The sequence below is a fragment of the Salarias fasciatus genome, chromosome 7 (genome assembly GCF_902148845.1).
Source record: "Salarias fasciatus chromosome 7, fSalaFa1.1, whole genome shotgun sequence".
In the NCBI taxonomy this organism is placed as follows: domain Eukaryota; kingdom Metazoa; phylum Chordata; class Actinopteri; order Blenniiformes; family Blenniidae; genus Salarias; species Salarias fasciatus.
In genome coordinates this window covers 11,613,926-11,639,622 of record NC_043751.1, presented here as the reverse complement: position 1 = coordinate 11,639,622, position 25,697 = coordinate 11,613,926, and the positions used below count along the sequence as shown (strand labels likewise).

The window sequence follows — 25,697 nt, the reverse complement described above, 5'->3', positions numbered from 1 at the left end:
CGAGATGATAGTTTTTTTTTTTTCTTCCTCGGTGTGTACAGGGGGGGAGATGAAAGCTGGCGGATTCAGTCTCTGCTGAATGCATCACTACGACGTGGAGCGACTCCACTTCGCACTCTCTCTCCACACTATTTTTCCAAAACAGCACTAAGCCCACTTGAGAATACTTGAGGTTTGGAAGAGTCAGATCTTGGCAGTGGCTGCAAGAGAAAAAGCTGGATGTTGCCCAAAGACAATATTTTCGATAAGAAGAGGACATAAGACAAACCCTCTGTACTCTAATGCTTCTATTTGATTCTCTGTGCTTTTCCTCTCAAGTGAAGACCACTTTAATGGGTATCAAGTTCAGCAGGTTTTTTTTTTTTTGATAAATCAACAAAACAGTATTTTTCGAAAACATTTAATCATTTTATTCTGAATTAAAACCTGTAACTCGTTTTTCATGTGATTTATAAAATGCTGTGCTTTTTAACTTGTTTTAAGAAGAACACTGGTGGAGAATGAAACTCGAAACCTATCGTACCTCTACAAAAATAGCAAATGCTACAAAGAAATCCATGCCAAATTCAAACAAAGTTTGTAAAACAGGACTGCAGCTAATATTTAAATATTAGCCATCTGTTTCAGGCTGAGGTTTGATGAATCCAGCAGAGGAATAATAATTTCATTCTTTATCCGAGACAGCCAATCAAAAAAGTCCCGCAGCACGGAGAGCCAAGCTGAAGAACACATTGTCTTCCTTTGTGACAGATGAAGACGCACAACAGTCTGGCAACGATCCTTGACGAGAAAGGAGGCGCACTCGCCCAGTCCATCACTCTGAGTAACATTTTGAATTCGCAGATTGAATTTTCTGCTTGTCTGTGATTCAAAAGGAAATCCAACCCTTTGTGCTCTCCAAATGTCTTTTTTTTTTCTTTTTAATAAAATCTAAATCATCATCAAGTTTTACATAGTACTATAAATCACAAAGGCTCAGGGTGCAATTTGTGAAGAGGCCAGAGGGTGGATGGGTGTGTGTGTGTGTGTGTGTGTGTGTGTGTGCTTCCTTTAGTCCTGGTATTTTTTTCACATAAAAATCATTATAAAATAGGATAAAGTGGAGTTTAATCACTAATGTCAACGTCTTAGAATTAATGGAATAACAGCAAACAGCCATTGTTTAAAGGGCTCTAAAGAAAATAAAACAATAAAGAGGGGGAAACATCTCCCAGGCAGGGGGGGGGGGGGGGGTTCCCCTCACACAGCACAGCAAATGAAAGCCTGAAAAGGCTTTAGGCCGTTGAAATATAATCTGTCAGTGTCCTACAGTCAGTCTAATGAATCTAACTCTTTATGATGGCAAATATTGAATGAAATTCTATCATTAAGTGTGAAATGAATTAGAGTTGGATATTTTATGGTGCTATTGTGACACAGTTTGACATTTCTTTGACTCGAGATTATTTTCACTATATTGCGCAACTCAGATGAAATGGTTTCAGTTGCTCCTGATGAAGAGTTCTCTCGAGGTTTGGTTTTAGTTATCGGGGTGATTAGGAAGGTTTAAGAAGGCCACCTCCTGCTAGAGCGAGAGAGAGCGTGTGTATGTGTGTGTGTGTGTGTGTGTGTGTGTGTCCGTGTGCGTGTGTGCACACGTACGTACTTGTATGACAGCCCTGGAGACATTCACACCTGCTTCTTCTCCAGCTAAAGTGACCAAGGTTGCAGAACTTGGCACGCGCGCACACACACACACACATACACATACACACGGACACACACACACACACACCACTTAGACAGTATTTGAACTTGTTGGTTTGCTCATAATCACCACCCCTTCTTCTCACTTGCACCTCACACTTTATGAAAAGACCCCGAGGCCTTTCCCTTCACACCAAACCAGGTGGCTGTAAGGAAAGAAGAAGAAGAAGAAAAAAAAAAACTTCGTCAAAAAAGAAGCTCCTCCCATCTCGCCCCCTTTCAAACACACACACACACACACAACTCACTTTAGCCAGAGAAGAGGCCTGCCCAGCCCAGCTGTGGCTCTCGCCTTTACCATCTAATAACCATGACCTTCACGCTCTGCCTGTCAGACCTTTATTACCGCCAGAGAGAGAGAGAGAGAGAGACAGAGAGAGAGAGGGAGCGAGAGAGAGACAGAGAGCAATAAAGGACCACAGATGGGTGTGGGACAACACAGCTGATGACCAGAGAGCTTTTCACATCCCGTCACTGCTGCTGATGTTGACTTGAGTGACCTGGAGCTGGGCTGACGGATGCCAGCGCCTTCAGAGAGGCATCGCATCAACAGATGACGCGGTGGTTGTACGTCGCAAATCCAAATGTCGTATCCAACCCACCCAGGTCTTTAAATGTGTGTACTGCAGGGGTTGGTTGCCCGTGAATGCGTGTGTGTGTGTGTGTGCGTGTGTGTGTGTGCGCGCGTGCGTGTGTATGTACACACCGAGAGGCCGCCAGCTCCCATCCTAAATCAACACACACGGGGCTTTTGCTGACAGACTAAAAATAATATCTAGGTTACAATGCAGTGCCAAGCCCCAAACACAACAAAGTCTCAGGAAGCAGTCTTTTCAGCCTGTTGCCATAGTTACTGACCACATGTGCAAGTCAGATAGGGGTGAGTGGTCAAACCAGCAGTCAGGCCGCGTTGTCTCCTTGACTATAATAGGCCTAAAATACAACCTTCATTTAACCAGGCACAGATGTGTTGGAGATAGCGGGTTTGCACTCGCGGGTCATTTCGAGGGCATCCGAGGAGCCTAGTGTGAACCCCATAGAGTTCAGACAAAGAGCCACAGCCAGCTGATACAGAATATAAATGACGCTGTCAGAGAGTTGGGAAATAGAAAAACACTGAGAGGTCTCAAAGAGCTGCAAGGAAGTGAAACACACCACCGAGACAACGTTCAAAAATTAACATAAAACGCTCACTTAATGCCTTAAACTGACACATTAGGACTTGCCACAGTGGCTCTTATTAGTCACGGGTTGTGCTTGACTCCAATTTCTGCTATAGGTGGGAAGACGATAGCCATCAATCTAACTGACGTCCAGTTAAACTGAGGCCAACTGAGGATGATACGTCCTCCAGAGGAGGAAAGGATCCACAGGCAATGTCAACAAACACACTGCCACTGGAGAGTCCGTCGCTGTTTTCATTTCTCGTCACTGTCAAGCTGATCCTTCAGGAACATATTATTCCTGCTGTGGCATGACTTGTATGATTTTCCCGTCATTTATTTACCCATCAGTGCTAAATTACTGCCACAGCATTAGCAGGAACTGATTTTTTTATAAGAACGTAGATTGAAGCAGATTGGAGTCAAAAACACTGCTTTACCTCAGCAGACGCTGCGCTGTTACAGCAGACATTCCCAAAAGATGGTCAGTAAATTTCTGCTAGACAAGTTGACTTAACTGTAAGTGTGAATAACATGCGCATAGGAAGAATCACAAAAAAGACATGATATTGCAATGAATCGATAAAGACATGATGGGTGCTGTTGAAAAACTGCTCTCGTCTGTCTTTTAAACAACTGATGCATCCTCCTCATGCAGAGGACAGAATGCGCACCGAGCTCAGTGTCATTAGCTTCAGCCTTGGAAACGGCCGTCCTCTCCAGGTGGAGAGTTGAGCCAAGGTTGAGCTCGACTGAAACTAAACAGGTTAAAACACATGGACTCTTTTTAATGGTTTCATGCAGCTGCAGAGAAAACCGATTCCATTTGGCAACAAGCATGCTGAAAAATTCCCAACGGCACATTCATACAGAGTCTGAGCAGAAAACAGTCGTCCACTAAATGTTTGTTTTTCTCCATTTCTTTCTGAGCTGTTTGACAATAAATAAAGAAAATAGCTATAGAAATTATATAAGAAACTCCACCAGCACAGTCAGACTACACTGACTTACGGCCTTCTACTCATCACTAAACTTGGGAGATTACCGGCTTGCAGCTGTGCAGACACACAGCGTCTGCAGCGGTACAGGTGAGCAAGTCAGTCAGCTGGCCGACCAGTCAGGCGCGGCTCGAAGCAGAAGCTCCCCGGAGAGCGGCGCAGCTGTGCTACTGACAGATCGGTGCAGGGCAGCGTGCAGCCGGCCCCTCCAGACCCTGGCACATCAAAGCTCTCATCCCCCCCCCTGGAGCTCTCCGGCGGGCCACTTCAAACGGTCCGTAGGCGCATCGCAGATTCCCATCAAAGGGTCTGGACGGAACGCTCACCCACGCAAGGAGCCGGCCAAGGAGATATGATTAAAAGCATATTATTGGGGAAAGGCGGCGGCGGGGGTGGGGGGCAGAAGAGACTGTAAGCGCAGATGGAGTGAAGCGAAAAGAGGACAGGATGTCAGGCTGAAGGCATCTTCTTTCACATATTCTTACACCACCCTTTAATTCCTCCCCCTTTTTCTAAAAAAGAAAAAAAAAAAAAGATTATCTCGCTCTTGTCTGTTTTTAAGGCCATCAGAGAAAAAAAGATGACAGAACTTGACAAGACTGTAGTGTTGCCCTTTTTTTTTTAAACATAATCTCTCTTTCTTTTCAAAATGCTTACTCCGTTTCTCCTCTCTGCCCCCCCCCCCTTCCCTCTCGATCCTCTTTTACTCCGCGAGGTCACGTCTCAGGTCATTTAATATAAGCCACTGGCTACACAGCCAATTCACACCTGAAATTGCCCGTCAGCAGCAGCGAGTGGCCTTGAATGGTGGCATTGTTGTCCCCGTGGGGGGGCTCAGACAGCAGCTCACCAGCCAGTGGCCACAATGGGAGCCTTAAGGCCTGGAATAATTTGACTAAACGCATGGGATTTGTGAACGCGGATTATCACCGTTCAGCCACGCAACCGACCAACAAGCCAATCAACCCCCCACCAATCTGACCCCTTAAAACTGCATTGTTTTCATCTGAGACTGCAACTTTTCTCGGCCGAGCCGCTGCGAGCCATGCCACCGAGTACAGTGGCAGCGGTTACACGTGGTCCACACACCACTGGCACCATAATGGTCGGCTTTTTGTCTCTGTCCGATTTGTGCTGCACACGTGAGACTGTCAATACATCTCTCTTTAGCCGTCTGAGTCACGCAATTTCAATTTCCATTCATTTCATGCCGCACCTCGTGGCCTCACGCAGCTCGCACACCGCCGTTGTTTAAAAGTGTCGGCCCGGCGAGGCTGGCGCTGCCGGGTCTTTTTTATTTTCGCGATAGCTCCGCTCCTATTCTCTCCTCTCATTAGAGTAGATGTCCAAAATGTCAGAAGAATGTTTTATGGACTGTTGAGAAATCACTCTCCAGCACAAGTCACCCAGTGTTCTGCCATGCATGAGAGGGAGGGTGAGGAGAGGATAAGGGGTTTATATTCTTAAAGGGTGGGGTGGAAGAAACGGAGGGGGCAGCCTGCCTTTAGAAGAGCTTAGGACCCAGTGTGGCGAATTAAATAGAATGCCCAGACAGAATTAGTTCCAAGGCAGACTGGGTCCCATTCTATGAAACTCAACAATTAGACGGATTAAACGTAATAACTCAGCCTGCACTGCTGCAGCTGCATTATGGTTATCCCAGCACCCAGGGGGTTGCTGTGAGTGTGTGTGTGTGTGTGTGAGTGTGTGTGTGTATGTGAATGTGCCACAGGGGGGGATTTATGCACACATATGAAAAGTGACAACTCGGAGAGAAAATGTAATAAACTTTGAGAAAGAGGAGTAAACACAATCCCAAGCATTTAGAAATGGAGCTTCTCGTTGTCCGCGGACAGTCGGTTGACACGCCGCTGCGATTTTGGTTGTGTGTTGCGATTTGACACGCCGAACTGCGGACGTCAAGGCCAAGTTTGGTGACGCTCCATTCAGAAAGTTCAACGCACACGGCCGAGTTTCACGAAGCCGTGTTAGTGTCGAGCGGGCGCGGAGGTGCTCCAGAGTGATGCTGATGATGGTGGGACATGCTGGGAAAGGAAAAAAAAAAAAAAAAAGACATCTTGACAGCATTTCTAAGTTTCAGCCAGGAGCAGCGACAGCAGAAAGAGCATCAGGGTGACTGACTAGTTAGCGTTTGGAGCGAGAGGCTTCCAGCTCACCCACCCTGCACCTGTGTGTAAAAGGCCCTTTGTCAATGAGGCCTAATTTGATCTGACGCACCCGACACATGTGGAACAGCTCAGCAGCTCCGGACACTTCTTCTCAATAAGCACCCCGACGAGTGTGTGCGTGCGTGTGCACGTGCGAGGAAGAGAGGAGACGGCACAGAGTCCGAGTCCGAGATGTTTGCCGAGGAAGAGGCGAAGCAAAGCGGAGTGCGAAAGCCCTGGTCCGCCTCCCACAGACTGGCCTTCACCACTTCTTCATTCGCTCACATCAGCTGCTTCCTGAGAGCCGCCCAGCAGATCCTTTGTGAGAAATTTTACAAAGTCCAGGCGCAGAGAGAAAGCTGTCAGGCGAGTGACGGGCAGGCTTTCAGCAGCAGTACGGCTGCATCGCTTTACATGAAGGTAAAAACTGAGATTCTCCACACAGCAAAAGTTTGGAATATTATTAGTGAAACTGCTCACAGCGCATTACGAGAAATGCATGCAAATCTAAAATAATTAGAATGGAAAATTTTTATGTTTCATTTTAAACGTTTTTTTAAAAAATTATGTGTATTTCTCCTGAATATCTCAGAAATAGTATTTCACATTTTCCCCAATTTTTTTAATGAAAAAAAAACACCATAATATTCACAATTTCAATTTTAACAAAAATATACTTTCAATTTAATGTGAGTGTAAAAATAACTGAAAAAACAATGTTTCAATGATACTCCATTATTTGAGATTCACTTGTCTTTCTGCTTTTTTGGCCATTTGAAAAATGTTTTTCCACCAAGCAGTTCAAGACTGGATTCATCATTAGTACTTTTTCTTCTCTTCATGTTATTCCATGCATTGTCTAGTTTGTTGGTTAAATTTGAATGAATCTGAATGAATTCAGAAAACACAACATGTGTGGTCAGTACAGTTCCTAATATTAGATTCAGTTCTGATTCGGCCTAACAAGGAGAATCTTGTGCTCCCATAAGCAATATCTTTGGAATATAATTATCAATTTCTTTTAAATTTTTCCCCACAGGTGAGTTTTCTAAGTTTCTGCCTCCTTTTATAATTTTAAAGAATTCTTCCCTCCTCTCTCAACACTTGGTACTGAACCGTTTCATCAGTCAACAGAGAAATAACATATGACATCCATCAATAACAAGGTCCATCTTTAAATGGTGATAAATATTTCAACTTTTCAACTTCTGACAGAAGGTTCTTGAACTCTAATTTCAATCAGATCTGTTCAATTCAGTTACTTGTTACTTAGTTATGTGCCAGTTTTCGAGAGTTTCTTCATCTTGCATCACAGCAGCAAGAAGTTTGGTAAATTCGACTTTTGGCAAAGCCCAAAACCCATGAATCAGCACTAATGTCACCTAAATCAGCCTAATAAGTACAACTCTGCGGCTGAATAATGCAATACATCTGGCAAAAATGATGCCCCTCTTGGAAAATAAATGCAGATAAAATCTGAAATCTTCAGATTTGGCAGTATTTCCATTACAAACTGTGCTTCAACACATTCAACCCCATGAACCCTCAGCATTTATCATGCCCGGGCAGAGCCTGACTCCCCCCCGCCCCCCCCCACCCCCCCCCACCCCCCCCCCCCCCCCCCCCCCCCCCCCCCCCCCCCCCCCCGCTTTTCTGGGTGAAGCAGAGCAGAGCCAGCAGAAACACATCAGCGGGGACCAGAGCTGTAGTGAAACAGAGCCGGTCCATATCTGTATGAAACCCGATCGACGGACAGCCTGCGCTGGAGGAGGGGAGGCGTCCAGGCCGCTGTCAGCTCCGTCACCGTCAGACCCGGCAGCAGACAGGTAAGTCTATCCAAACTGTAGCAGAGATGTGGATGGATTACATTAAAAGAGAGAGATTCATTTACAAGCTGTCAATATTAATATTATCCAATCCCAAAAAAAAACAAAGTTTGAGAATTTGAGACTTTTGTTTCCCTCAGCTTAAGTAGGTGAACCATAATATAGTAATGATTATAATATCAAGTATATGATTGAGATTTCGCTGTGAGGTGTTTGTCCTTCCTCCTCTGCTGCTCCCGACTCCTCTCTCCACCTCTCGCCCTCCCACAGGTCAGCCCGGCTCGAGCCCTCTCCGCTGTATTTAAAGTAATTGCTCATGGCAGCCAAGGTGTCTGCGCAAGGGCCTGTCATAAGCAATCCGCCGGCATGAGTACTGGCCTTGTGCATGAACCTAATCCAGTCAAAAGCCAAACCCAGCCGAATGGATGAACAGAGGGGGTTAAGAAGTCGTTCAACAGCAACTTGGGGGGAAAAGAAAAGAAAAAAAAAAAAAAAAAACAGGTTTCTTGGGCTTTTAATCCTCTCAGTAACATGAAAAATGGAGCGGAGGCCTCTTTCTAATGCAGAAAATAATAACTTCTCCATGCTGAAAGGAAAAATAAATTCAGCTGTTTTCATTTCTCCTTTGTTGTTCGGTCACAAGACTTATCTGTGACGAATTAGAGGGGCAGTTAAAAAAGACTGCTTTTCAAATATAAGACATTTTCTGGTCATTAACTAAACTTCTCTTTCGATACTTGTGTCTAATCAGTCCTCTGCCAGACCTGGTATATTTCTTCTTCTTTATTTTTTTTTTTATTTTTTTTTTCCAACAGCAGAACAGGTCTCTGTATTTGCTTTGACACTGTGAGGCTTGTTTGCTGAAGTCCTTCAACACACACAGAAATTCCTCACCCACACCACCATCAACACCACCCCGAGCTCGGCGGCTCGTTGAGCGGAGGACGGAGACAGACAGACCGACAGACAGGAACCGAGGGGGCCGAGACCAAGCGTCGACCTCTCTCTGCGGCGTGGCGACTCTGGTCAGACGCAGCAATAAGGAGTGGAGCCCGAGCCCCTCCAGCCAGTCTGCAGGTCCCGACTGTTTGGGAAACAGGCCCATCAATGTCAAAGCTTTTTTTATTGCTTCGGCTTCCTATTGCTTTTCCCTGCTTGGGGGTTAGTGAGAATCTGCACAAGGGCAGCGGGATGGGCTCATCTTTCATCAGCTATAGCCTCAGCAATTAAGCAATAAGGGATGACCTAAGATTAAAAGAAAGATGGTCAAAAGCTCCTTTAAGTGGGCTGTGATTGAGGGCTTTTTGCAGAGAAGCATCACTGGAATCTTTTCTGCTCGCTATATATGTTTGCAATGTATATGGAGAGATATAAATACAGCTTTTTGCAGTTTGCATTCATCTTAGCATGAGAGATGTAAGTGCAGGAAAAAACACATCACAGCTACTCATGCATGATGGAGAATGTTTGATTCCATTTCTATAACACTGCATAGAGTTATGATGTATTTTCTATTTACTGTAGAATGTATGGTAACTTTGTGTGTGAATGTGTAGGATGTGTAGGACTGAGGATGACTGAAAAAGACTCTTATGGGGATTTCTTTAGCTCACATTTTACACAAAAGAGTGATTTGAAAACTCTTTCCAGACTAAGGAGCTTTCACACAATGTTTTGCAGTTAAATTTTGAACAGAATGGTTACTTGTATTTTTGGATGTCATGCTTTCTGTGATGAACTGGAAGGTTATGTAGCATTATTTATGCAATTAGGCAGTTTTTTTGTTCAATGAAAAAGAGAGGTTTTGCATTTATCTATCCATGTTCAGGGCCTGTGATTCGGCCTCTTACTGTGCACTCTGCAAACTAAAAATTAATTTCATTAATTTATTACCACTGCATGAATAAAGACACGATCGCTTTTCTAGTTCATACAAATTACATGTGTAACTTTGAAGAGAAATCCACAAAACACAAATTAAACATTTGATGTAGATTCCATATTTTGATTGATGATCGTCTGTATGTTACAAACTTATGAGGCTGACCGACTGAAGTCTCCACTGGAAATTTGTTCTGCCAGCTTCTTAAACACAACAGCGAATAAAACCTCTTTCCATATTAAACAGCAATAAATTGACATTGTTTTATGATTGTTTCACTAACTATTCAGTTGGAAATTTAGTAACATTATGGCTGCTTTTCTTCCCATACACAATGCTGGATATTAAATAGCAAATAAGGACTTGATTTTGCTTTCATAGCTCACAAAAACTCGGACGCAAGTGGCATAAAAATGATGGAAACTCAGCCCTCGTAAACTCATATTTACTAATAAAATTTGGGCAAATAATATCTGCTTTCTTGTCCAAACAACGTTTTATGGGGCTACCGAGAAGGGAAGGGCAAAACACGGGGGAATGGAGGAAAATGAGAATTCTTTGGTCCAAACCCAAAAACAATAGTTTAGCTAAGTGAGTCACATTCTGCCCAAATTGTTCCAGTGTTGATAATGAAAATGTGCACTTTTTTTTCCCCACTGTGTGTTGTCCACATGGTGCCCAGACATATTTCTCCTTCCGCATATCCACTTACCTGTGTGCACCTCCAGGAAAAGACAGGAATCCTTGCAGATACTGAAGTCCCTGACCTTCTGCAGAGGCCTGTGTGGAGCGAGTCCACTGCAGCAGCCAAGATTGGCACTTGACAAACAGCTTGTTTTAATACCTCCTGACAACCCGGCGCGATGAGTCCAACACCCTGCGCACTCCTGTTACACTTCTCATGTCTCACACACAAGGTGAATCCATTCCCTGCCTTCACCTCAGACATTTTCCTTGGCCTGCCTCCTCTACTTCAGTCTGAAGTTGATGCACAATGAGTAAACTATCTGAAGCAAAGAGTTCTTAGATTTCTTTACCGCAGTTGGACCAAACAGCAATGAGAAGTGGAAGCTACAGATTTAATAGCATCTAAATATGTTTGTTAAATAACGTATAGCTGGTTGTTTGAGAGACAAAAATTGAGAGACAGAGACAAAAATTGCAATTGCAACTGGTGAAACTTCACAGATTGATCAGACTGCACCTCGGCCACTGTGGTGTGATTCACCCACAGAGAAAAACATCCTCAGTGGAAAATCTAAGGCCGGCGTGTTGCTCAGCTCAAGCCACCGCTTGGAAAAAAAAAAAAAAAAAAAAAAAAACTGGTTAAACTATCTGACAGAGAAGTCCTTCGAAATGTCAAGTAGTTTAAAACGTGTAGCTTGAGGTAATTTGTTTACTTTAGATTATTTGTATTCACGCTTGATTGTTTCCTCATGGTTGACACTTTGGAACTGAAAGGTCGTTTCTGTTTGGACTTTGAGTCACCGAGTCCAATAATATTGTTTTCTTCATGGAAAAGGATTGAGTCAGTTATCTGATATGAGACTCAGAGATTCTGCAGTAGTTTGTGCATGTGTGTGTGTGTGTGTGTGTGTGTGTTTGTGTGTGTGTGTGTGCTGCTGCCTGCTTGTCGTCGACGCCATCCTGAACCTGCAGAGCCAAACTGCTGCAGGAAGAATCTATGCTCCCGTGTCCTACAATATCCTGTTTGGACTTAAGCTGCTCCCCACACTCGTTCACACACACACACACACACACACACACACACACAGACACGCACTCACAGACACACACACACACACACGCCATGCAAACGCTGCGCCGGCCAAAACGCATATAGCTCTGTTTTCATTGCTCTTTCTGCACACACTTCAGCAGTGGTGATCTGCAGATCATCATGAGAGACCGGCTCAGTCCAGCTTTTAATACAATACAGTAGGCGTCTAAGCAGACGGCTGCATTCGAATCCATGCGTGACGGCTGAGGATGTCAAGACATCAACCATAGAGCATTCGTGTTACTTATAATAGAGTATAAAGCGTAGTCTAAGGAGTGTATATGCATGTGCATTCTGACACCACATACAAAAATAATTCAATGGTATACAAAAAAAAGGGTAAGAGATGACTGTGTTACACACACCCACCTGACTATCTACTAATTTTAATGCAGATTTCCTAAGGCAGCACATGCATCAGTCTGCAAAAAATAGGACCAAGTGGAAGGTTCTATGTGTACAGACAACCTCTGCTTCCCGTAAGCAGCTGATAAATATTACCGAAAAAAGAAGAAGAAGAAGAAAAGAAAAAAAAAGGCTGGCCCAGAGGCAGATACCTCACTTCCCAACAGAGAGCGGTGCATTTCCTGAAACACACAACTGCTAATACTTGCACCGAGGCCAGACCAAATGAGAGAGAGAGAGAGAGAGAGAGAGAGAGAGAGAGAGAGAGAGAGAGAGAGAGAGAGAGAGAGAGAGAGGGAGGAGAGAGAGGGAGAGAGAGAGAGAGAGAGAGAGAGAGAGAGGGAGGAAGGGGGGTCAGAAGGGAGAAAGAGAAAGAATGGGGGGGCATGACCTGCAGTCAGAAAATGTTATGCAAACACATATATAGCAAATGGAGTTCGTTAAAACTGGACAACACAGAGCTGGCATATTCACACGACACATTTTTTCTCTTTTTCATCAGGCTCGTCTCACTAATGGGAAAGCTTCGACCTTAATAACAGTTATCAGGCCAGTGGAAAGTTGCACGATAGTTTATTTTTTTACAGTTAAATCAGTGCATGTTGTTGGATGGCAGAGTGAATTATACAACTTTGAGGGAAAGTGTGGTCAATATATTTCTTGTGCATCTCTCCACTTTTGTTGCACAGTAAAAATCGTAAAAAATTAAAGAAGAGAAACAGTCTCAGTGGAGATGGTGTACTTCATAATGGTAACACTTGGTTGCAAACTCGCAAAAAATGGGAACATGTCCAACTGGAAGCCTGTAATTTCCAGTTTCCAGTCCACTTACAGTAAATATTTAAACACAGCAAATAATTAAATCTACACTCAAAAACATCTAAGGCAGAAAAATGAGTTTAGATGAGCCTGTCAGACAGAAGTGACAGGAGGTGTGGTGTTGTTACAGCACAGCCTGCTGGTCAGTCCGGGGAACACGCCTCCCCTCCTCCACTCACTGCACTTCTGCTGACAGACAGCTTTTTTTTTTCTTTTTTTTTTTTTTCCTATACTGCCCAACTCTAAAGACAAACTGAAACATCTACGGCTCAAAAAGAAAATCTAAAGAAATAAAGAAGAACGCTAAATGTTTCATTATTATTTGGTTCAAAAGAGTCTGCTGGGCTTGTTTCACGCACACACAGATCCCTGAGAACTGTAAAATAGGTGAAAACACCACAGTGTAACCATGCAGCTCTGTGTACAGTGAAGTCTTCAGTCACAAATGGCTTTTATTTTATTGTTGTTAGGTTTAAATGTACTATGGTGTTTACTTTAATCATATTTTATTGGGTTTGCAAATGTAGCCTTTATGTGTAAGTGAAAAACTAGTCTGGAGATAATCTTCATGAAGACACTTCTCCCTCACTGTCAGTGGCATAAACAATTATGTGAATTGAAAAAAATAATTTAAAAAAAATTAAAAAATCTCAATATCAAAACTGTTTTCTACATTTAGGTGTTTTTTTTTTGCTCAATCTGTGCACTCTATAAGCAGACACCCTCAATGACTTTTCTCCCAGTTTCTGCGACGGGCTGCAGCAAAGAGAATAAAAAACAGCTATAAAATTACAGTAAGCGGCTTGAAAAGCCTTGACAGCATATATACACATGTGGCATAAAGAGACTGGCCTTTCAGCACTAGAAGAGACTTATTGAGAGGGTTATTAGTCTCATTTACTGCTGTGGCCTATGGCCTCTGGGGGGTCTTTCATTATGAACTGGGCTCTATACGGCTCCTATTAACAGCAGTGGAAAAAAAAATACACTGGGGGATGGAAGGAAGGATGCATGGTGGGGGTCAATGGGGTGGTGGCAGAAACATGGCATGACTTACCTGGTTCCTTTTGACAATTTAAAGCTTTACATCCTGTAAAACATTCGGCCCAAAAGGCATTTAAAGTTGTGACCTCCTGTATCGTAAGTGAAAACGGCCTTTCGGGTCTTTTCACCGGAATCCACTGCATTGCTTATCTTTGTCTTTGCACAGCCAAGTATGTCATGTAAGATTAACTTTCTTTGCCACATCGAGTCGGAAGTACAACCACAGGAGCACTGTGTGGCCGTGCTTCTCTAAGAAACAAAGAGCGTGCCAAATTCCAGCGTACTCTCAGCGACGCAGCTGACAATGTGTGGGGCTTTGGTTAAAGCTTGTGGAAAGTTCACAAGCTGAGAAAGATACAGCTTATGGTTATTTGACTGGTGAAATGAGGGCAGTGAGACTGATAAAGAAAAGTTCTGGGGATTATAATTTGATAAAGAGAAATCACACTGAGTTCAGGTAATACCTGGAGGTGCAAGCAAGTGATTCTCAGAACAGTACCGGAGATGTACAGATAACATGTGGCGGGGCGACTGTGACAGCTGGAGCAAAACGTGACACATCAGACTGTTTTTCTTCAGATTTCGCCAAACATATCTGACAGTTTCTGGTAACAACTGAAAACGTACCTCTTTCAAAAACAAGATTTGACATTCGTTAGCTTTCAATTCAGCTAAAAGTGTAATATGTATGAGGGAGAAAATAGAAATATATGGAGAAATCCAATGTATACAGTAGTAAAACATGAAGAACTCTGGGTTAAGACAAGAGAAGAGGTTTAACTACACTGTGTGTTTCCTAGGTGTCATCCCAAAAAAGAATCGCCATGTTTTCCAACTTCCCTCAGCCCATTTGGTCTTGCAGTTCATGTTTGCACCACAAGAGGGTGTATTGAGTCACTCGAGAAAGCATCTAAAGCTCTTTGATATTTTACAGCGATGCAGTTTGTGTAGTCAACTAAAAAGAGAAGGCAGAAATAGAAACCTATTCAAAAGACAGATTGATGTCAAAGATAAGATGAAGATAACATAAGTATGACTCCACAGAAACAACAAGTAGTCAAATATTTCGACACTTCACAGAAAAGGATAATGAAGGAAACCCAAGAAGTTATGAAAATAATGTGAAACCTCCTCAGATTTCCAATGCCTGTCATGATCATCGTTGAGCCAAAGGAAAAATCAATACAGAAGCGTAGCATTCTCCTTAGGTGAATGTAGAGCTTTTTTTTTTTTCTACTGCAAGCGAACAACTGCATTAATGTGATTATCATCCACAACATTCCTCAAACAAATGGTTTGATATGAATTATATGTTTGCATGTAATTTCTTAAATAACTTCATGTCAGTTCCATATGAATAATCCACCTTTTATCTTCTTATTTTGGAACAATCAGGCCTTTGGTGAAAATACACTCCGACCGCCCCGCCTCATAATGTGAGGCTTAGCCTTGACACGATGTAGATGGCCCGTTTCAGCCGACCCGACCTCCACCACAGAGCGGGGCTCATTCAGACAGGTGGAGCAGGCAGTTAGCCAGACACACTCTCCAACCAACGGGGACGTGCGGACACACACGAATACATGCACCTCATTATGGGCTCTCCTGTGGTCGAGGCCGGAGTCAGAGAGGAGCAGCTCCCCTTTGGTCAAACCTTCATCTCTCCAGCAGGTAAACGCCCTGCTCCACGCTGCAGCCCCGCTCTGGCGTGTAAGAGAGAAGAAACCACAGAGCCCCACAGACGGGCTCCGTCAATAGGCCCTCTATTCATCCGCAGGTCTGGAACACTGGGCCCTCAGACGCAGCTCCAGCACCTGGCTGCTGCGGACGGACGCAACATCAGAGGCCGAGCGGTGGCAGCGCTGGTCGTCAGGCTCGCCACACCTGAATAAATCCCCTCAGCCCACATCAAATGGCACGGCAGGTCTGTTTGAAAAACCCGAGCGCACGAGGGCTGAGGGAGCCCAGTGAATGAAGGTGGCCAAGAGAGCAGAGGGAGGCTATAGGATCGGCCTGTACAAACAGGCCACTCAGGTGCTGCTGCAGATTACTGTTTTATTAAACGGAGTGAGGAAGAAACTGAGCCCTATGCAGGAGAAAAGGGAGGAGGAAGAGGAAAACGCGGAGAGAAACACGCACACACAGAAGACGATGGAGTGTATTTATACAGGTGCCTGTAATATTAAAGCAGAGAGGGAGGCACACCTTCAGGAGACAGAGGAGCATCTATACTGAACCTGGGAATCCTCCAAGCTTCAGCCTTTTCTACAGTCAGAGCAGGAGCTGCCAACATCCGTGCCATGACTACTGTGAAGTCTGTTTGCCAATCTAAATACACACTCCTATAATAATCATGGCTGACACATGCTTAAGCAGTATACACAAATGTGCTCAGCAAGTGTCAGCACACACACATACACACACACACACACACACACACACAGTTTTACTGAGTTTGCGAGTGTGTATTGTTGCTGACATATCCATTTATATTTATTATTATGATATATTTCTACAGTCTATTTGTCAGTAAATTGCAAATTTCCCCCTCAGGCACAAATCATCATTTTCACTCATGTACCTCATCTCACACTATCTCACTTTATCTGAATGTGACCCATCTGATGTCAGCGTTTCTCATCTCAGAGTAATTATCATACTGCAATTGTTGCATTTTCAAGGGAACTCCCCTCACATTATCATATCCTACCAAGTCTCATCTCGTCTTATCACATGTTTGCTTTTGGCTATCACCTCATCTCATCTAATCGTACGACTCTCCACCAAAACCCTGATGTATCTATAACTTTGACCATATCTTGTCTTATCAATGCGCAAACATCACATTTGCTGACAGTGAAATTCTGGTGTTACTTCTGCACATACAAATGCTGAACTTTTAAAAAATTAAACGATGGATGTCAAAATCCAAAACTACCTCTCCAAATAAGAACAGAATACTTCGAATATCTAGCTTGGTGAGTGTTCTTAGCTTTTCTGGCATTATCATTATTTGCATAAACAGTGAGACATTAAACAAAAGCTGACATAATTACAAATCCTCTCACAAGTGTAAAGCACATGTTCACCCAAATTGCTTTTGCAAAGTTACTGCAAAACAGTCACATTAATCAAACTAGTTTATGAAAACATTTCATGACAATAATGTGATGTTGGTTGCATTTCAATAAATGTTGGATTCTGCTGCAATTAAAAAGAAAATAAATGTAAATATTCATAAAATCATCTAAACTGTGTTAATAGCACTTAATTTAATTAATGGCTAATGGTCTGTGTGAGAAAATAATCTCCAGCTGCCTTGTCTTGATTTCCATTATCAGATCTTAATAATTTAATTATAGATAATTGTGTTAGTTCATTACTTTAAAATGTATATGTGACCTCGGCTTTATCGTCTTATAACACATTTGCAAAAACATCATTAAAAAGGACCAAATAGTCAAACAATGCACTGGATGGAAGCAATTAAATGACGAAGGCAGCGAACAAAAACACTGCCATTAATTCTGCCCTGTGAGTGTGTAATTGCTAACAGTAGTCTGATCTAATCAAAACAAAAGCGTGTCCATTTTTTCCTGAAATCGTCTTGCCCCCAAACAAAAGCGAGAGCAGCTGTGGCGTCACAGACGTGCCCAGAGAGTCGCGCTGTGAAAACAGCAGCTTCCTGAGATAATTTTATTTTTCCATCATCTGCCTTTTTTTTCTTCTGTTTTTTTTTTTTTTTTTTTTTTTTTTACATTAGGGCCTCTGCTTTTGTGGTGGTACATGTGACAGAGTTCACATGAAGGAATAACAAAAAAAAAAAAAAAAAGTGATAGTCATGACGTGCAACTATCGAGTGTAGATGCAGAGGCACAGCAGGTGACAGCTGTCTAACTGTGATCTTTATCGCCGTCGGACCACAACGTCATTTTTTATTAGTAAGTTCAACGTCAACTGGAATGAGAGAAAATACATTTAAAGCAGGATGTTGTCAATAGCATCGTTTTCACTCTTGAAGCCTGCAAGTTGGCAGCACTGCTTCACATTTATTTTAATGTGTTTTATTCCTCTTGCTGCTGAGGTGCTCTCAATCACTGTGGGAGGGAGACGGAGGTAATTCCCCCTGCAATAAATAACATTAAGCAGGGGTACGATCCCTCATGGAGAAAAAAAAATATGCATGATTACAGTTTATTACATTAGAAATGTCATATTAGAAGCAACAACATTGAACAGGAGTTTGTAAAATTTTCTTCTTCTTGCCTCTGAATGCTGCACAGTCTGCTACAGAGTCTGGCCTTGCTCATGGGCTGTTATTCATGCTGATTTTGGACTCGGCCCTAAAACACCCAACCACATCAGGATACTTAGAAACCCAGCATGCTGTGATGGGCTCACTTCAGTCCGCACCGCTGCGAGCTCTCCGGGCGGCTGCCGCTCACGCTACCGGGGCCAGGAGACCAGGAAACGGTCTGGATGTGGCCGTCGGAGATCATGTTCTGTGGACTCTTTTCATCCAGTCTGCAGGCGAGACTATTTATGTGATACTTGTTTGCCGAATCTCCGGATTTTCCAACCTGCGGCGAGAGGCCGTAAAGCGGGCCGCTCCTCCAGCCACTGACGGTCCCTCGTGGTAAAACCCTCCACGAATCGCCATGCAGCGCCACTGACAGTACGAGGGCCTTCATTAACGCAGGATGGCCAGCGTCAGGCTCAACTCAGCACAGTCTTTAATTAAGTACTTGATGAAAATGCTTTTTATTGCTGCGGTCATGACGCACAGGCTATAAGAGATGGCTTGCAGATTCCCATTTTGGCCCCTGGTAATAGAATTTACTCCAGTGGCCACTGAGCTTGTTTCATAGCAGAACAGTGAAAACAGACCACATTATATCACTGTCTGCAGAGCGGGGAATGCCACAGGCCTGACGTGAGCCGGATTCACTTTTTCACCTTGCTTCTTATCTGAGTTTATGCAACTAAGTCTCCGTTTTAGTCAGGAAATGTACAAAACTACATAACCCTGATTGACATGACATTTTTAATTCCAGGTTAATATAATTTAACTGATTCAAAAAACCAAAACTGCAGCTTCCTTATCCATACCTTTCTGTCCTTCAAAATTCTGAAATACTCGTATATGGGGGGAAAATGTCTTAGGAATGGACTTAAATATATGAAGTAGAGCTTAGCATAGATGTGCAACTCATGGCAATAAGTCCTAAAACTTTTGTGTAAGTATTGTTTTAACACAAACACCATAGAATACTCTGCTGTGCTGTATTTTTATCTTATAAAATTTGCTGAGGTATTAAAATGTGCTTTAGTACTAGAACTTACATCATATTAGCAATTTGTGATTACTTCATTACATTTACTTTCAGATATTTTTTTTCCTTACTCAATTCACTGTTCATAATGAATACTTATCCTGCATTGTCACTATGTTACATTTGACGGTGTGAACCACTGAATCACACTGTTAATAAAATGTGCTCCATCGAGAGAACAGTGCTGCGTTGACCTTGGACCTTTAGCCAATAACACCTAATGATCCCATCTCTGAGTGAGGGTAAATATGTGTGCAAATCTAGAAAGGCAGAAATTTTCCCAAATTAATCTTTACTAAAGCAGAGTTGAAAAAATTGTTTTGCCCCACATTCAAATCGACCCCAAAGTACTTTGTACTACAACACATTTTAAAACAAACTCACTCTTCATGTTTATGGGTTTATTTGCAGTTCTCTTTCTCTCCTAAAATTACACCATAGTCTTATTACTGTTGATAAGTCGGCGATTCCTGCGGCACCACTCCAAAAACATACGTCACATGCTCCCCGTTCTCTTTAATGCTTCCCCTCCCTGCACACTCATGGAGGATTTCTGCAGGTGGCAAGACTCAGAGTTATGAAGGACTCCTGAAGCGTGCAAAGCACCAAGAGCAGATCCGGCATGATAGGAGCCGCGATGTTTCGACTGGAGGCACGCACACCCCGCAGCAAACAACCACAAATAACACCCTGCTTGTAAAACTGAGCCACGCCGGTGCGTCGACGGCACGGTGCTGTCTGTTCAACTGCAGCATCTAGTTAAAGGATGAAGCGCTTCCTGGCCAAGTCAGAGCAGTTAAACTATTTCTAATATAGCCGAGCCAGGGAAGGTAGTGTGAAGGTCAGCAAGCACATTAAAAAAGCAGAGTCTGTGATGAGATTAAACAGTGAATGCCTCCATGTGAAGTTCTGTTGCCCAGAGAATATGAATCAGTGTGTGGTTGTTTAACTGCCCCGGGACTATTCTGGGTTTTTTTTTTTTTTTTTTTTTTAATGCCCTGGAAATTGGCAAAAAGTCAAGGAGCTGGGGTACAATTAGTTCTCTTCTTTTTCTGTTTCTTTTTCTATCTTTTCATAAAGCACCACAGGGCCAGCCTTTCTCTCTTCGAGGCAGGAGGCCGATCTTACCTCATCCGTCCGCCTGGCCGCACATGTGTCTGTTGTGTCATTCTTTTACTTGCCAATAAAGCTTCCTGGATGTTTCACTCCACATTATCTGTTGAATTTTGTATAAATTACAGCAACATGGCAAAGTTGAGGAAAGGTGGTGGGGAGGTGGAGGGTTGGGGGGGGGGTAATTGAAGGGGGCTGCACACAGACATTTGTCAAAGTGACAATCGTCAAGGTTTAAAAAGACTCCCGTGACAGCGAGCAGTAATGTATTTCAGATTCTTCCTCTCGACTAAACACCATATGTTTCAAACAGCTCTCCGTGCCATCAATATCACAGTACAGTGTGCAGGACAGGCCTACAGAGGCAACGCAGACAAAAAGTCAATTTGTTCAGAGCTGTGCACAAAAGATGCCAGTTGCTCGGTGGAGAGAGGCCCCTACTTGAAGAGGACAGGCCATGATGCATGTGTGTCTGCCTGCAAACCCTCCCGTGGTGCAGCAGTGGGCTTTCATTGTTTATCTCCTGCGAGCTTGTGAGAGGGGAACTAATTAAGGTCGGACTGCAGGTGGCCTATGCTGGATTTTACAGGTCTGAGAGGAGACCAAAAGGAGGCTGAGGAGGAGGAGGAGGGAGAGGGCCCGGGGCCCACGCCCAGAGAGACTGAGGTTCGACTGCCTCAGGTAACAAGATTACACACTGCTGATCTACAGTCAAAGGCTGAGAGAGACGAGTCTGTTTGGATAGAGAGTGGGGAGAGAAAAACGAGACTCACAGCAGCAGGTCGAGGGAGAAAGAAAACAACACTGCAAATCAGCTAAACAAGGCCTTCCTCTGTTTGGGACCGAAGAAGCACAATTTACTCGTTCTCCACGAGGCCCGGAGTCAATATGCCTCCGAGCAGATTTAAGATCAGCAGCCTTGCTGGGGTTTGTTATGATTTTATTCAACAGTCAACCACTAAATCTCAGATATTTACTTCATCAGAGTGTAAAAGGCACAAAGCATGACACTGAACCGCCGAGCCACTCGGTTCTCACACATTCTGCTGCGTGTATACAATCCAAGGAAATCACTGTTTGTCTCCATCGCAGCAGAATCAAGCCTCATTTGCAAAGAAGCGGGTAAACAAATAGAGGGGGAAGTGTTTACAATAAAAAAGGAAGAAACATGTTGACGACCACAGAACAAGTGCACTGCATGGGAGGTTTTCCTTTTTTTCTTTTAGTATCCATGGAGGTTGTTTGCTATTTCAGATGTTTTATGAAATTTGCCATGTCACCGATGTTTTTCAACAAGCACAAAAATATAAATGCCTTTTTGGAGGGGAAAGAGCATGTTTGTGCATGTTTTCGGTTCAGGCTGCAAGAGACACGGTTGCGTGCGGACACTGTGCCGCGCCACTTCCTTTTCAGAAGCCCACAGAGATCACAGCCAGCTATATTGATCTCCCTCTGCCTCCCCCTCAACCCACACACTCACAGACTCTTTGATAGTACTGCGCTCCAGAAAACTCAAACAAACAGTGGAATATTCCAATCGGTGCCGTCACAGAGGCTGAAGTAGTAAAGACACCAGCTATGCCAGTGTTTGAACAAGTGGAGGAAAGAGCCGGTTCAAGTCATGTTTAGTCGGAGCGGAGAAACTCACAAATGCTCCTTGAATATAAAATAACAGAAAACTGATACAGTGCGCGCACACGCAAATGGCCTCGGGCGCTGTGGGTGGATCTGGTAGCCGTCTGCAGAAATCCAGATAAGGATTTTAAAATGACAGCGCTGTCCTTGGTGGCGTGACACCGGGGGCAAAACAAACCAGCTGTTATGGGAGTGCCCACTGAGGCCCAGATCTGAGCTACAGCTGAGTTATGGGCGAAGCAGTCCTCACTGTGGATACAAACAGACGCTGTGTGTCTCTTTCACACACACTCAGCGATTATCGCCCAGAGGTCTCACACGCCCACACGCAAACTGTCAAACACATGCATGCGAGGGAAAAAAAAAAAAAAAAAAACAAGATAAGGGAACAGTGTACACACATACCCATGTGTTCAGGTTAAGAGAGGACGCACGGTGAAATGGACGCATCAGATTACCACAGATGTCACTCAAAATTGAGTGTATTTGTTAAAGAATGATGGTTCCCATACCTACTGCCAGGCATAAAACGTGGTTACACACTTATGTTGTGATTAAATGAGGAAAATCCTGAATAACATCATGTGAATGATGGTTTCATCTCAGCTGCAACATCTCACAAGTGCCTTTTTAGTGTAACTGGAACAATGATAATGGCAAGGATACCAGGGCTGTGATGGACAAACAAGGGCTCACAATCACAGCACGCCGGCTGCAGTCTGTAACAGAGCAGCGCCACCTTCTGTTAGAAGACTGCAGTGGATTTGATGAAGGGTTAAGACACTGCTGACTAGATCTGTGGCCGATATGAAAAATAAACACAAACTTCGAGTCTTTATGATTTAAGAGGATTAGCAGAGCAGTAAAAGCGTTTTAAAAAACACTATTAATCTGTTTGATTATATCACCACAGGTGCAACAGTGTGTAAGGCCAACACTTACCGAGAAAAGTATAATATGTAATTACACTTTTCAGAAGTGATGCATGTGGCAAAATGTTAGACAATAAAAGAGGGTATTGAGTATTGAGTCAAATCTGACATTTTCTATGGAGTCCTTCTGAAAAACTGATAAAATCAGGGCGAGGTGAAGAGGCAAAGAAAAGCAAAGAGAAGGAGACAAAGAATAGCAGGAAATCCAGTACAGTACCTTGTGGAATTCAAGTACTGTGTAGAGAAAAGACTTCTGGACCAAAGCCACAAACAGGGGAGTCAAAAAAAAAAAAAAAAAAACTGCAGGTAAGAGAGGACGCTTTCTCAAAGTTCAAAACTTTAGTTTCACTGCTGGAATTTCTTTTATTTGACAGCACATGACTGCTCTTTACATGAGTGACCTAAAACTGGAGACGAGTGGATGCGGTACGAGGTTTTCATTCGGCATGGTAATGGTTCTGTGTCGCTCCGTCCTGAAGTGCACTCAGCTTTCACTTTTCAGAAAAGAGAGAAGAATGAATAAGAAAAGCCAGCGGACCACAGACGGGGGAGCGTGACAGAAATGAGTGAAGATTTGCAGAGCCAGCAGATGAGAGAAAAAAATGCCAATCTTCATTCAGATTTTTTATTTGACTGGTTTTGATTTGAAACAATGAGAAAACTGATTTCCAAAAAAATTGCATGTTTGCTGATCAGAGAAGAAATATGTGGCAGACACTGACATGATGCAAACACACAGATCTTGGTGTACTTCTTGCCGGTGCCAAGAGCAGCATCCAAGCATAAAGAGACCCAGAATTAGTTTTTAAGCACTGGATCAGTGAAAAGACTGGATTGGACAAGCTCAGCCAACAATCCATCATCCGGCGCTGTGGCAGGGTGACAAGTTTTTTGTCACTCCTGCTCCATTTGGCCAAGAAGGAAAAGTAGGAGTCTTTTGGTTTTTATTCAGACCGAGTCTGTGGGCAATTAGTCTTAATTTACAGATTAATTTTGAATGACTCTGTTCTCTGTGCAGCCCCGATACGCCGACAAAATACATAGAAGACCCAAAGCAGCCTCAGTTCAAACCAGGGAGAACATGAAAACAAGTGGAAAGTGAATTTTTGAGGTAAAAACATAGCTGTTGTTTCTTCTTATTTTTTTTAAGCAAGAATCACAAGTGTTTGTGGTGGAAATAAATCTGTCTAAATTGTGAAAAGCATACCCAACCTATGGCTAATCACAAGGAGGGAAGTATTCTCCTTTGGGGCACTGCGGTCGATAGGAACACAGAAAACAGTGAGCAGTTAAGAGAACAAGAAGGAATAGCATATTTCAAGCGCTACCAGCAAATCCTTGACAACAACATCATATTCTACATGTTATGGGATATATTCTTTTGCTGCGCAGGTTCTAATCAACTCATTTCACACAAAAAAACCCAAACCTCAGAGAACTAAAGTTGCTACTTTAGCAAGTCAACATTGCACATGAACACTCACCTCAGGGAGATGAAAGGAGTTGAGCTCACCCGAGCAGACATATTTCATGAACCGAGTGGATTTATTATTCATAACTGAGAACAACCACATATACAAAACATCACTCAGGCTTCAAAACAAGCTCATTTTCCTCTGACACCTTCTGCAGCCTGGTGCATTGACACATAATCTGGAAGAAGCGATGTCGATCATTATTTTGCATTTGTTAAATGCAAGTGTTAAAAGTTTGTAAAAACACTGGCAAAGTGTTCATGTAGCAGCCTCTGCAGTCGACAACATGCTTGGATGCAGCACAAGAAGCCAAGGAAATGTAATTACATTAGTGGTTCTCATTGATGCAGCTGACTTGAATGGCCAGGTCAACAGGAGGAAGGGAAGGCTGCGCCATTGACATGCACTCCAACTTCACATGGAAAACAACAGCAGGGAATTCTCAGTTTTACAAGGGTGAGTGGTGACAAGCCATCTGTACCATAACATGTTCTACAACCCATTGAGGCGGATTTCTTTGACGTTTCTCTGAAGACTGAAGGCGTAATCCCCTTTATAACTCTCTGTACCTGATACGGCATTGGCCCTCAAGAGTCTCTCTAACCCTCGAGAGAGTTCGACAACTTCATTTAGAGAGCGGTTCGAGAGGGCTCTTGGCTCCAACAAAAGGCCTTTGGGTCCTATGACCAGTAGGGAAATCAGTATATTATGGATCAGAGAATGGAGGTCAATGCGGGGTGATGGATGGGAGGGAGACGAGGCATTCAGAAGAGAAGGAGGGGAAATTTTCAGGGACTTACTGAGTTTTGGCATTCAGCACAGGCATGGGAATGTCCTCACTCATGTAGTCGAGCTCGTCCGTTAGGCTGTTGGCTCGGGAGATGTCGATCGACGTGCTGTTATCGTGACTTCTCCTGACTGCAGAGAGCAAACAACGAAAGTTTCCAGTAAGCACACGGTGGAGTTGATCAAATTCTAATTGCACTTAATTTATGTCATATAAATATTTTCTTATTTAGTCAAGTGGAAGACTAGATGATATTCATAAGTGTTTCAGATGCAAAACAGCTTATGCAGATGATCGTAAGCAAAAGGTAACTGGGGGCTCTTTGTGTGATGCTGGGTACAACAAGGTGAGTTACAACATGAAGAGTGTTTGCCAAATGTCATTGGAGACGTGCATATACAGTTGCAAAGCAAGAAACGGAAAAAAAGAAAAGATACCTGGAGAGCCAGGGCAGCTCAGAGTGAAAGATGACCAAGAGTGATGAGGAGGGCCTGGTGCCGCAAGAAACAATTCGATGAGGATAACAAGATGGAAAAACAGGAGGAAAACAGAAAAAAGACAAAGAGACTTGATCAATCTCAGCGGTGTTCA

At 43.4% G+C, this 25,697-nt stretch overlaps 1 protein-coding gene across 1 annotated transcript in view; it reads right to left on the bottom strand.

Moving 5' to 3' along the window:
* The window catches only part of kcnq1.2 (potassium voltage-gated channel, KQT-like subfamily, member 1.2), a 150,137-nt gene that overhangs the window by 97,288 nt on the left and 27,152 nt on the right, over positions 1-25,697 (bottom strand). Inside the window, exons 12-13 of the mRNA XM_030096104.1 lie at positions 25,544-25,597; positions 25,120-25,237 (exon numbers count right to left, since the gene is read on the bottom strand). Of these exons, the coding sequence (XP_029951964.1) occupies positions 25,120-25,237; positions 25,544-25,597 (172 nt within the window). The remainder of the gene's footprint in view (positions 1-25,119; positions 25,238-25,543; positions 25,598-25,697) is intronic.